Genomic DNA, 13,718 nt, shown 5'->3' on the forward strand with positions numbered 1-13,718 from the left:
ATGTGCCAACCTTGACTTCATACAGATCACCCGGTTTTGAGGATTTACTGTCCAAATCCATGAATATTTAAATTTCAAGTTTACCATCATTCAACTATATACATGTATACTGCCAAATGAAACAACGTTCCTCTGGAACAAGGTGCACAACACAGTTCATGTGCACACCACACAAAGTAATACTACCACAAATTTACAAATAAAATGTAATCCAGAAGATTGACGTCAAGTATAAGACCATAAGATATAGCAGCAGAAGTAGGCCTTTCAGCCCATCGAGTCTTTGCTGCCATTCAATCATGGGCTGATCCAATTTTTCCAGTCATCCCCACTCCCCTGCCTTCTCCCCACACCCTTTGATGCCCTGGCCAATCAAGAACCTATCTATCTTTACCTTAAATGCACCCAGTGACTTGGCCTCCACAGGCGCTCGTGGCAACAAATTCCACAGATTTACCACCCTCTGACTAAAGTAATTTCTCCACATCTGTTCTAAATGGAGGTCCTTCAATTCTGAAGTCGTGCTCTCTTGTCCTAAACTCCCTTACTATGGGAAATAACTTTGCCGCATCTAACAACAGGAATTCTGCAGATGCTGGAAATTCAAGCAACATACATCAAAGTTGCTGGTGAACGCAGCAGGCCAAGCAGCATCTATAGGAAGAGGTGCAGTTGACGTTTCAGGCCGAGACCCTTCGTCAGGACTAACTGAAGGAAGAGTGAGTAAGGGATTTGAAAGCTGGAGGGGGAGGGGGAGATGCAAAATGATAGGAGAAGACAGGAGGGGGAGGGATAGAGCCGAGAGCTGGACAGGTGATAGGCAAAAGGGGATACGAGAGGATCATGGGACAGGAGGTCCGGGAAGAAAGACGGGGGGGGGGTGACCCAGAGGATGGGCAAGAGGTATATTCAGAGGGACAGAGGGAGAAAAAGGAGAGTGAGAGAAAGAATGTGTGCATAAAAATGAGTAACAGATGGGGTACGAGGGGGAGGTGGGGCCTTAGCGGAAGTTAGAGAAGTCAATGTTCATGCCATCAGGTTGGAGGCTACCCAGACGGAATATAAGGTGTTGTTCCTCCAACCTGAGTGTGGCTTCATCTTTACAGTAGAGGAGGCCGTGGATAGACATGTCAGAATGGAATGGGACGTGGAATTAAAATGTGTGGCCACTGGGAGATCCTGCTTTCTCTGGCGGACAGAGCGTAGATATTCAGCAAAGCGGTCTCCCAGTCTGCGTCGGGTCTCGCCAATATATAAAAGGCCACATCAGGAGCACCGGACGCAGTATATCACTCCAGTCGACTCACAGGTGAAGTGATGCCTCACCTGGAAGGACTGTTTGGGGCCCTGAATGGTGGTAAGGGAGGAAGTGTAAGGGCATGTGTAGCACTTGTTCCGCTTACACGGATAAGTGCCAGGAGGGAGATCAGTGGGGAGGGATGGGGGGGACGAATGGACAAGGGAGTTGTGTAGGGAGCGATCCCTGCGGAATGCAGAGAGAGGGGGGGAGGGAAAGATGTGCTTAGTGGTGGGATCCCGTTGGAGGTGGCGGAAGTTACGGAGAATAATATGTTGGACCCGGAGGCTGGTGGGGTGGTAGGTGAGGACCAGGGGAACCCTATTCCTAGTGGGGTGGTGGGAGGATGGAGTGAGAGCAGATGTACGTGAAATGGGGGAGATGCGTTTAAGAGCAGAGTTGATAGTGGAGGAAGGGAAGCCCCTTTCTTTAAAAAAGGAAGACATCTCCCTCGTCCTAGAATGAAAAGCCTCATCCTGAGAGCAGATGCGGCGGAGACGGAGGAATTGTGAGAAGGAGATGGCATTTTTGCAAGAGACGGTGAGAAGAGGAATAGTCCAGATAGCTGTGAGAGTCAGTAGGTTTATAGTAGACATCAGTGGATAAGCTGTCTCCAGAGACAGAGACAGAAAGATCTAGAAAGGGGAGGGAGGTGTCGGAAATGGACCAGGTAAACTTGAGGGCAGGGTGAAAGTTGGAGGCAAAGTTAATAAAGTCAACGAGTTCTGCATGCGTGCAGGAAGCAGCGCCAATGCAGTCGTCGATGTAGCGAAGGAAAAGTGGGGGACAGATACCAGAATAGGCACGGAACATAGATTGTTCCACAAACCCAACAAAAAGGCAGGCATAGCTAGGAACCATACGGGTGCCCATAGCTACACCTTTAGTTTGGAGGAAATGGGAGGAGCAAAAGGAGAAATTATTAAGAGTAAGGACTAATTCCGCTAGACGCAGCAGAGTGGTGGTAGAGGGGAACTGATTAGGTCTGGAATCCAAAAAGAAGCGTAGAGCTTTGAGACCTTCCTGATGGGGGATGGAAGTATATAAGGACTGGACATCCATGGTGAAAATAAAGCGGTGGGGGCCAGGGAACTTAAAATCATCGAAAAGTTTAAGAGCGTGAGAAGTGTCACGAACATAGGTCGGAAGGGATTGAACAAAGGGTGATAAAACAGTGTCGAGGTATGCAGAAACGAGTTCAGTGGGGCAGGAGCAAGCTGAGACAATGGGTCGGCCAGGACAGGCAGGTTTGTGGACCTTGGGTAGGAGGTAGAAACGGGAAGTGCGGGGTGTGGGAACTATAAGGTTGGTAGCAGTGGATGGGAGATCCCCTGAGCGGATAAAGTCGGTGATGGTGTGGGAGACAATGGCCTGGTGCTCCTTAGTGGGGTCACGATCGAGGGGTAAATAAGAGGAGTTGTCGCTGCGCCTCGGCAAGGTAGAGGTCAGTACGCCAGACTACAACAGCACCCCCCTTATCAGCGGGTTTAATAATAAGGTTAGGATTAGTGCGGAGGGAGTGGAGAGCAGAGCGTTCCGAAGGAGTGAGGTTGGAATGGGGACAAGGTGCAGTGAAGTCGAGACGGTTGATGTCCCGTCGGCAGTTAGCAATGAAGAGATCCAGAGCAGGCAGAAGACCAGAGCGGGGTGTCCATGAAGAAGAGGAGGGTTGAAGATGGGAGAAGGGGTCATCGGTGGGGGTGGAAGAGTCCTTGCCGCATCTAATCTGTTCAGGCCCTTTAACATTCAGAATGTTTCTATGAGATCCCCCCTCATTCTCCTGAACACCAGGGAATGTAGTCCAAGAGCTGCCAGATGTTCCTCATACAGTAACCCTTTCATTCCTGGAATCATTCTCATGAATCTTCTCTGAACCCTCTCCAACGTCAATATATCCTTTCTAAAATAAGGAGCTCAGTACTGCACACAATACTCCAAGTGTGGTCTCACGAGTGCCTTATAGAGCTGCAACATCGCATCCCTGCTCTTATATTCTATACCTCTACGAATGAATGCCAACATTGCATTCACCTTCTTCACCACCGACTCAACCTGGAGGTTAACCTTTAGAGTGTCCTGCACAAGGACTCCCAAGTCCCTTTGCATGTCTGCAATTTGAATCCTCTCTCCATCTAAATAATAGTCTGCCCATTTATTTCTTCCACCAAAGTGCATGACCATATATTTTCCAACATTGTATTTCATTTGCCACTTCTTTGCCCATTCCTCTAAACTATGTAAGTCTCTCTGCAGACCCTTTGTTTCCTGAACACTACCCGCTCCTCCACCTATCTTTTTATCATTGGCAAATTTAGCCACAAGTCTATTAATCCCATAGTCCAAATCATTGATATATATCGTAAAAAGCAGCGGTCCCAACACCGAACCCTGTGGAACTCCACTGGTAACCGGCAGCCAGAATAGGATCCCTTTATTCCCACTCTCTGTTTTCTGCCGATCAGCCAATGCTCCACCCATGCTAGTAACTTCCCTGTAATTCCATGGGCTCTTATCTTGCTAAGCACATGAGGCAGCTTGTCAAAGGCCTTCTGAAAATTCAAGTACACTACATGTACTGATCCAGTTAACCACATTATCATTCAGATCATTAACATAGGTAATAAACACCAATGAATACAGCACCAATCCCTGCGGCACTCCACTAGTCACAGACCTCCAATCAGAGAGGCAACCATCTACTACCACTCTGACTCCTTCCACGTTGTCAATGTCTAATCCAATCTACTACCCCATCCTGCATGCTGAGGGACTGAAACTTATTGACCAACCTCCCATGTGGAAATCTTGTCGAAGCTCTCGCTAAAGTCCACGTAGACTGCATCCACTATCTTGCTTTCATCAACTTTCCTGGGAAATTCCTTGATAAACTCGATAAGATTGGTTAGACACGACCTACTATGCACAAAGGGATGTACCTGTGATGTATTGGGCAGAGTCTATTATTCTCTGCAGCTTCTTGCAATCCTATGTGTTTGAATTGCTGTAATGGACTATAATGCAATTAGTCACAACTTTTTCAACAAGATACCTGTAGAAGTTTTAGTTTTTGGTGACAAGCAGAACCTCCTCAACCTTGTTAGAAAGCAACGAAGACTAATGTGCCTTCCTTGTGATTGTATTGGTGTGCTAGACCCAGCATATATGATGTGTTAACAACATTAAAGGTGATAACTCAAAAACCTAACAAAAGTCTGGAAGAAGTGTTTCAGCCTGAAAACGTGACCACGGGTGCTGCTTGACCTCTTGCATTTGGTTCTTGTTTATATTTTACACTAACTCACGACCTTCTACAGACGTGCAGTAGAGAGCATCCTCACGTGCTCCATCACATCACAGTACGGAAGCTGCTCACCGACAGACAGGAGGGCTCTACTACAGGTAGTCAAAACTTCCCAACCCATCACCGTCTCCAGCCTACCTGTCATCAGGGACGTATATACAGAAAGGGGCACAAAAGGTTCACCTTGACGTTGAGGGATCCCATCCACCCTGCTCATGGCCTGTTTGTCCCACTCCCATCAAGGGTGAGACTACATAGTATCCATGCCAGGACCACCAGACTCAAAAACAGTTACTTTCCCCAAGCAGTAAAGCCGATCAACACCTCCACCCACTAACCCACCCCTCCACACCCCCAACCACCACTACTCTGTCATTTCCTGTCACTCACCTTGTGTACAGACATTCCTGTGGCTAGCATTACTTTATGGACATACAATCAATCTATGTATATATGTGTTGCTTGAATTTCCAGCATCTGCAGAATTCCTCGTGTTTATGTATATTTACTGTATTTTTTATTGAATTATTTATCTTATTGTGGTTTTTTTGTGCTGCATCAGGTCTGAAGTAACAATTATTTCATTCTCCTTTACACTTGTGTACTAGAATAACATTGAACAATCTTGAATCGTTTATCTGTTGACAGGATGGCGAGTATTGAAACAGTGAGCCTTGCAACAGAGTAGATGTGATATTTAACCAATGGGGTACTTGGATTTTGCTCTGTAAGTTCCTGTTACTTTCTCTCCCCCTCCCACCCCACAAACCAGGGAAACAACCCTCATGTTTCCACATTACTGAACCCCCTTGCCCCTTGCCAGTGAGTCTCCTCTATGTAGTCTCCACGGGCTTGGATCTCAGTCTGGAAAGCCCATCGTCGGTAGGGCACCGGCAACAGTGCCCCATCCAAGGGCAGTTGAGAGCTGACAAATATTGGTCCTGCTTGGGATAACTTTGCAGAGGAGGTTTACCTGGATGCTGCCTCAATTAGTGAGTTTGTGTTAGGAGGATAGGTTGAGTGAGCGAAGGCTCCTTGGAGTGAAGGAGGATGAGAAGTGACTTGATAGGTGTATAAGATAAGAGGACTAGATCACGTAGACATCCAGAAACTTTATCCTAGGACAGAAATGGCTAATATGAGGGGGTATAATTTTAAGGAAGAAAGTATAGAGGATGACAGAGATAGGTGTGTGGAATGTGCTGCCAGGGGTAGTGGTAGAGGCAGATATGAGGGACTTTAAAAGACTCTTGGGCACATGGATGAAAGAAAAATGGAGGGCTTTGTGGAAGGAAGGGTTAGGTTGATGTTGGAGTGGATTAAGAGGTGAGCACAACATTGTGGGCAGAAGTGCCTGTAATGTGCTGTACTGACCCGTGTTCTATAACCACTCCTAATGGATAACACTTAAGTTTTGTTTCTGAGAAGTGATCTTGACAATTGTGGGTAATACACAATCCTTGTAATAATGGAAAATGGGGGCCGATTCTATCTTGTCACATCCTGACAGTAAATGGTTAATTTATTACCTTCAGCTGGTTGCTGTGCAACTTTTCCCCACGAGAGGGTGGTGCATTCATCGTTTAAACAACAAGGATTTTTATGTAGAGGCATTAACCTTTAAGTTATGGAGCTCGTCTGATTTATTATTGCTGCCGAGATGGTTCCTTAAGGTTGTTGTAGCTGGGGGCGGGAGGGGGCAGTGGTGATTAAATGCTCACAGTGGTGTGCACCTCAAATAGCCTCTGACAAGCAAGACCAGCTTCCGGTCTTCCTGTGTGGCTTAGCTACTAAACTTGGAAGAACCATTTTCTACTGACAAGAAAAGGGGCAAAGGTGGATTACTGATGCCATAAATCCAGTTGCTTTGGGCAGATGGGGCTCGTCAACTGTGGTTGGCAACTCACCTAGGAGAAGGAATGTTCTGATCTCAAACCTCTGTCTTGTGGCTATACCCACTCATGGGAAAGGCTTCGGGAGTAAACTCTGGGAGAGAAATCCAGAGCTGGAGTCCCTAAGGCAGTCCTACATTGAGTTCAACACTGATTGGCAAGTCCTACGACACCCTGGTATCAAAGTGTATTTGTTTTTCTTTTGTTTATTTGGATTCATCAGCTGTGTGGAGAGGGGGAGTATGCTGTATGGGCAACAGCTTGCTCTCCATATCGTGCTACCCTAGCTGGTATCACCTAGACAGCTGGGGCACAACATCCATGGTTGACCCCAAACGACAGAGAGCCTCACGATACTAAAGTACAGTGGAAAACCTGCTTTGCTTACCAACCATATGGATCATTTATCACAATATATTGAGGCAGTACAAAGGAACACCATAACAGAATGTAGAGTAAAGTGTTACAGTTACAGAGAAAATGTATGATGATAAAATGGTGCAAGGTCATAAGGTTGTGAGCTTGCGTTCATCTTAATGGACAAGGAAGCTATTTAATAGTCTTGTAAAGCTGTCCTTGAACTTGGAGTGTTGTGTGCTTTGGTATTTTCTGCTCAGTGGGAGAGGGGAGAAGAGAGAATGGCCAGGGTAGATGGGGCTTTGATTATGCTGGCTTCTTTACTGAGGCAGCAAGAAGTGTAAACAAGGGTTCATGGAGGAGAGGCTGGTTTCTGTGAGGTACTGAGCTATGTCCACAGCTCAGCTTTATTGTGTGTGGTCACAACTAGAGCAGCTGTCATACCATCCAGATAAATTTATCACATGTGCATCAGAACAGATAGTGAAATACGTTAATAGCCAGCACACTATGGAGTGGCCCATAAATGTCACCACACATCTTGATGGCAACACAGCATGTCCACAATGATCAACAGAACAGCCCTCTCCCCACCCCAGATGCTCTCTATTTCCACAACAACTTTCAATCTCCTGTCTCTGATTGTCTCATTTTCACTGTGGATGTGCAGTCCCTATTCCCCATTAAGAAGGCTTTAAAGTTTTCAGCTTTCTCAACAACAGACCTGTCCAGTTCCCCTCCTCCATCTGGCAGAACTAGTCCTCGCCCTCACAGTTTCTCCTTTGCCTCCTTCCACTTTCTCCAAACCCAAACGTAGCCATGGACACATGCATGGGCCCCCAGCTATGCCTGCCTTTTCGTTCGCTATGTGGAACTGTCCATATTCCAAGCCTTCCTTGGTAATGCTCCCAGTTCTTTCTGTGCTACATTGATGACTGTGTTGGTGCTGCTTCATGCACCCATGCTGAGCTCATCAATTTTATCAACTTTGCCTCTAATTTCTACCCTGTCCTCAAATTTGCACCTCTCTCCTTTCTCAATCTGTCTCTACATCTGGAGAGAAGCAGTCCACTGATATATTTTATAAACCTACCAATTCCCATGGTTTCTTTATAATAGCTCTTCCCACCCTGTTTCTTGTAAAAATGCCATTCCCTTTTCCCAGTTCCTTTGTTTCAAAGGATGGGGTTTCCCTTCCTCTACCATTGAGGCAACATCTCAATTTCCTGGACATCTGCGCTTACCCCGTCTTCCTACTGCTGTAACAGTAGTAAGAGTTCCTCTTGTCCTCACCTACTGCCCCATGAGCCTCAGCATCCAACATAACATTGTCTGCAGCTTCCACCATCTCCAGTGGGCCCCTACCACCAAACACATCTTTACCTCCACCACTCACCACTTTCTACAGGGATTGCTCCCTCCATGAATCCCTTGTCCATTCATTCCTCCCCACTAAACCTCCTTCCTGGCACTTACCCCTACAAGTGGCAGATGTGCTACACCTGCCCATTCACCTCCTCTTGTCACCTCCATTCAGAACCCTAAAAAGTCCTTCCAGGTGAAGCAACACTTCATCTATAAATCTGGGGTTGTCTGCTGTATCTGATGTTCCTAATGTGGCCTCCCCTACATTGGTGAGACTCAACGTAAATTGTGGGACTGCTTTGTAGAGCACCTATGCTCCATCCACAAAAAGCAGATTTCCCAGTGGTTAACAATTTTACTTCCAATCTCCATTCCCATTCTGATGTGTCAGTCCATGGCCTCTTCTGCTACAATGAGGAGCAACACCTCATTCAGTCTTGGTAGCCTCTAACCTGACGGCAGTTTTTCTACATCTTCCAGTCCCCACGCTGGCCTCTCATCTCTTCTCCTCACATATCCATCACCTCCCCTCGTGCCCCTCCTTCCTTTTCTCCCACGGTCCACTCACCTCTCCTATCAGATTCCTCCTTCAGCCCTTTTCCTTTTTCACCTATCACCCAACTTCTTACTTCCTTCCCTGTTTCCCCCCACCCCGCACACCCTTCTGACTTTACCTCTCAGGCTTGTGCTCCTTCCCAGTCTCCCTATTCCCCCTACTTATTCTGGCTTCTTCCCCTTCCCAGTCCTGATGAAGGGTCTCTGCCTGAAACATCAGCTGTTTATTCATTTCCATTGCTGCTACTTGACCTGCTGAGTTCCTCTAGTATTTTGTTTGTTTGTTGCCCCTTCCCACCCAGCCACCCACTCACAAGTGGGTCTCCAACTCCACGACAGGTTGTAATGAAATTGGTGAGAGTGACTGGGGACATAGTTTCTTTAGCCTCCAGTGCTGGTGGTAAGCTGTCATGGTTGTGGTATCTGCATAGCTGAAACACTGCTGAGGTGTACTTCAAAAAAACATGCATGAGCGCTGCCTTCTCTTCCCAGATCACAGGATGGCCACGTCTTCCGTGAAGGACTCCGTCCTCACCCACCTACTGGTGGCCGTGTTCGGGATGGGGTCATGGCTTGCGGTGAACTCCCTGTGGGTGGAACTTCCAGTGGTGACCAAGAGCCTACCTGAAGGTGAGTGTGGGGGATGGCTGATAGTTCCCTCATGTTCCGTCATGGGCTCCCAAGGCTGTTTGCCCTCAGGCTTCCAATTTGCCTTCAGTGCAGGCTGCCATGGATGAAGCAAGAGCAATTTCCCTGGATATCAAAGGGGTATGGTATTGAGAATGGCACCAAGGAGCCCTGACTAAATTAGAACCGATGGGAATCAGGATGGGGCTGAACAGGATCAGTCCCATTATGAGGAAAGATATGATTGTAGTGGTTGCATTGGTTGTCTCTCACATCCAACAATAAAAGGAGGCCTATGCTGGACAGTTTTTAAAAATTGGAAAGCTATTGCACTGGGACAGTTCCACTCTCAGCCTTGGAAGTCTGGGTCCAGAGGTACGAGTAGTCACCACAAACCAGGACCTTCCTTGTTTGCAGTGGATGACCACGACTTGTATGCCTTCTCATGCCCTTCGCTCTTCACGAAGCGTTGCTGAACCACCTTCCTGGATTTCACTGTAGATCTCATCTGCCCAGTCCTCTGAAGTGGACTTCTGTTGCTAGGACAGGCAGGTACCCTGTGGTTGTAGTGGTTGGAGGGTCAGTATCTCAGCTCTGGGACATGTCTGCAACAGTTCTGTAGAGTGGTGAGGGGGGGCTGCTGTCCTGGGCTTAAACACATTCAGAGCTTCATCAATGACCTTCAGTTGAAAGGCCAAGGTAGGATGGTCACTGGTGCAAGGTGTTTGTGAACCCTGGACAATGAAGCTGTCCACATTGATCCTGGACCAGTGGATATTGAAATTTGACAACTGGGCTTGTAGATATTTGCAGCTCTCCAGTGGAGAAGTCACCAAAAACTTTCAAAACCCTTTCCTGAAACAAAAGCAAATAGTTGGAGGTGTTTCATTATAGAGCGAGGCTTTTTGGCCCACTGAGTCAATACCAGAAATCTCATCCCCCAGTCATTTCATAGACCATGACAGCACTATACAAGCACTTCAGCCCATGATGTTGTGCCAACCTTTTAACTACACTAAGGTCAATCCAACCCTTCCTTCCCATATAGCTCTCTGTTTTTTAAACCTCCATGTGCCTATCCAAGCTTCCTAAATGCCCCTAATGTATCTGCCTCGACCACCACCCCTGGCCATGCAGTCACCACTCCGGTGTTTTTTAAAAAAAACCTACCTCTGATATCTCCGCCCATGCATTCCTCCAATCACCTTATAATTATGCCCCTTTGTATTAGCCATTTTCTATTGTATTGCTTTATTTTCTCTTGTATGAAAATGAATCTCAGGGTCGTATATGGTGACACAAATGTAGTTTGATAATAAATTTGCTTTAACTTTATATACCGTCCTAACCTGGAAATGTATTGCTATTCCTTCACTGTCGCTGGCTCAAAATCATGGGACAGTGTGGTCATACCCGCAACTCAAGGACTGCTGCATAATTGTAAAGCACTGCAGTGCAGAATCTGGCCCTTCAGCCCATTTAGTCCATGACACGCTATTCTGCCTAGTCCCAGTGACTTACACCTTACCCATTGTTGGCCCTCCTTACCCGTCCCAACCACGTACTTATCCAAATTTAACTTAAATGTTGAAATTGAGCTTGCATCCAGCACTTTCGCTGGCAGTACATTGTCCATTCACACCACCCTCTGAGTGCAGTTCCCCTTAAATATTTCACCTTTCAACCTTAACTCGTGCCCTCTAGTTCTCGTCTCAACCAATGTCAGTGGAAAAAGCCGGCTTGCGTTTATTTGGAGATGCAGCGTAGAGCAGGCCCTTTCTAGCCCAACAAGCCGCACTGCCCAGCAGCACACCGATTTAACCCGAGACTAATCTGGACAATTTACAATGATCAACTAACGGGTACGACTTTGGACCAGAGCACCTGGAGGAAACCCACACCCTGAAAGAGCGAACTTACAACATCGTCACAGATATTGCTGGAAGTGAGCTCTGAACCCCAGAACGCTATACTAGTGTTGTGCTAACTATTATGCTACCATGGCCCCCTATCTACACCCCTCATAGTTTTATATTCCACTATCAAATTGCCCCTCATTCTCCTGTACTCCAGGAAAAAAACGTCCTAACCTATTTATTCTTGTAAGTTTTCTCTGCGCACTTTCAATCTTATCTCTCCTGTAGGTAGATCAGAAATGCACAAGCAGTTCAAGAAGGCAGCTAATTATTGCCCCTCACGGACAACTAGAGGTGGGGAATTAAATACTGGCTCAACCTGCAAAGCACATATCCTTGTAGTTTACCATCTATAGTCAGTCATTAAAAAAAAAACAATAGCACAGAAACGGGCCCATCCAGTCCATTTTCGAATCATTGCATGTTGTAGCGAGTGCAGTTGTCTTTGTGGTTTTGTTGTGAGAGCAGGATTGGTGCTGGTGATGCAAACAAAAACTAAACAAGCTGCTATTTATTGTCTCACATCCTCTCCATGACCTACTGAATAAGCAGCGGAGCATCCTTTCGAACAGGCTCGTTCAGCTCTGCTGTCACAAGGATCATTAAGAATATCTTCCCTACCAAATGCAATATGCATATACAACAGTTCATCTCTGCAACGGGAGAACACACATCATAGTACAATAGTCTGTTTTAGTATTTCACATATTATTATTGCACATTGGTAAACTGTGTATATTATTCTTCCGTACTTTATTATTAGTTAAGTTTCAATTGAAGGTCATTGAAGTTCTGAATGTGTTTGGGCCAAGGACAGCAGTGCCATGGGACTGATGCAGAGATGTCCCATAGCTGAGATACTGACCCTTTCACCACTACAATCGGTGGACTGAGCAGGTGAGATCTACAGTGAGATTCAGTAGCCAGAAAGGTGGCTCTACAACACTTTGTGGAGAGTGAAGGGCGTGACAAAGCATTCAACTCATGGTCATCCACTGCAACCAAGGAAAACCATGGCTTGTGGTGCTTGTTCATACCACTGGAATTGGACTTCTGAGGTCTAGAGTGTGTGGAACTGCCCCAGTGCAACGTCTTTTCAACTTTAAAACACTCCCACGCAGGTTTTCTGTCATCATCAAACATGATGGACAACCACCATGTGTATGTAATGTGCCTCGTCATGCCCTTCGCTCTGTGGAGCGTTGCAGAACCACTTTCCTGGCTGTTGGATCTGGCCAGTCCACCAGAACTGACTTCGCATGCTGGGACAGGCATTTTCCTATCTCTCTGGGGTACGAGACCTGTCGGCTACCCTCACTTGGTTTAGCCCGCCTGTCAAAGCAGTATACCGGACTGTGGCCACTGTCACATCATGCAGACAACTACTAAGAGCAACAGGTGAGAACCGAGTGCCTGCTGTGGAACAAAGATGAGTGAGCTGCCCCAGAATGGACACGACAGGCCCATTCACCAGAGGTGCTACCCCTCTCTGGACACGCCATACACCTCACAGTAGCAGTACAGTGCAATAAATTTAACAACAAGATAAATTGTCACAACAGGAAATATGTTTTAAAAAAAATAGGAAGGTGGTGTTCATGGACTGTTCAGAATTCTAATGGCAAAAGCTAAGTAGCTGGTTTCAAAAAGTTGAGTGTGTGTCCTGAGCCTCCTGTATAATTTCCCTGATGTTAATAATGAGAAGAGCATGTCCCATATAGTGAGGGTCTTTAATGATGAATAACACCACCTTTTGAAGATGAAACATGATAGAATTTGGCCGTTCTGCCCATCGAGTCTGCTCTACCATTCCAGTATGGCTGATTTATTTTCCTCCTCAAACCCATTTTGCTGCCTCCTCCTCATAACTGTAGGTAACCAAGAACCTGTCAGCCTCAGCTTTAAATATATTCAATGAGTTTGACAGATTCACCACTCTCTCACTAAGATGTCCTTGATGGTGGGGAGGCTAGTGCCCATTATGAAGCCAGCTGAGGCCAACCCTCTGCAGCTTTTCACAATCCTATGCATTGTGGACATGTGCCTTTACCAAAGGAGGTTTAAGGTGCAGCAGTTGCTTCGCCCCCAATTGGGGTCATGTGAAGTCATGGGAGCAGGTGGTGGATGGTTGTATGAGCAGTTGGTGCTCATCGCATATCCTGGTTGTGTGACCACTGATGCAAGGTAGATGATCTCTGAAAAGTATTGATAATGGCTGGGGACCCATCTTGTAGAGACACTGCCCAGAAGAAGGCAATGATAAAATACTTGCGTAGAAAAGAATTGCCAAGAGCAATCATGGTCGTCTACATCATATGATGATGCATTAGAGCCTCCATACTTGGCAGTGATGCCAGCAGTCACAATAACCTCCATTCTACATCTGTAGAAATTTGCTATAGAGTCTT

At 46.5% G+C, this 13,718-nt stretch overlaps 1 protein-coding gene across 1 annotated transcript in view; it reads left to right on the forward strand.

The window, feature by feature from the left end:
• Window positions 1-13,718, forward strand: part of LOC134344583 (solute carrier family 52, riboflavin transporter, member 3-like) — a 31,054-nt gene that overhangs the window by 16,387 nt on the left and 949 nt on the right. Inside the window, 1 exon segment of the mRNA XM_063044654.1 lies at window positions 9,260-9,397. Within this exon segment, the coding sequence (XP_062900724.1) occupies window positions 9,260-9,397 (138 nt within the window).

The sequence above is a fragment of the Mobula hypostoma genome, chromosome 3 (genome assembly GCF_963921235.1).
Source record: "Mobula hypostoma chromosome 3, sMobHyp1.1, whole genome shotgun sequence".
Classification (NCBI taxonomy): Eukaryota; Metazoa; Chordata; class Chondrichthyes; order Myliobatiformes; family Myliobatidae; genus Mobula; species Mobula hypostoma.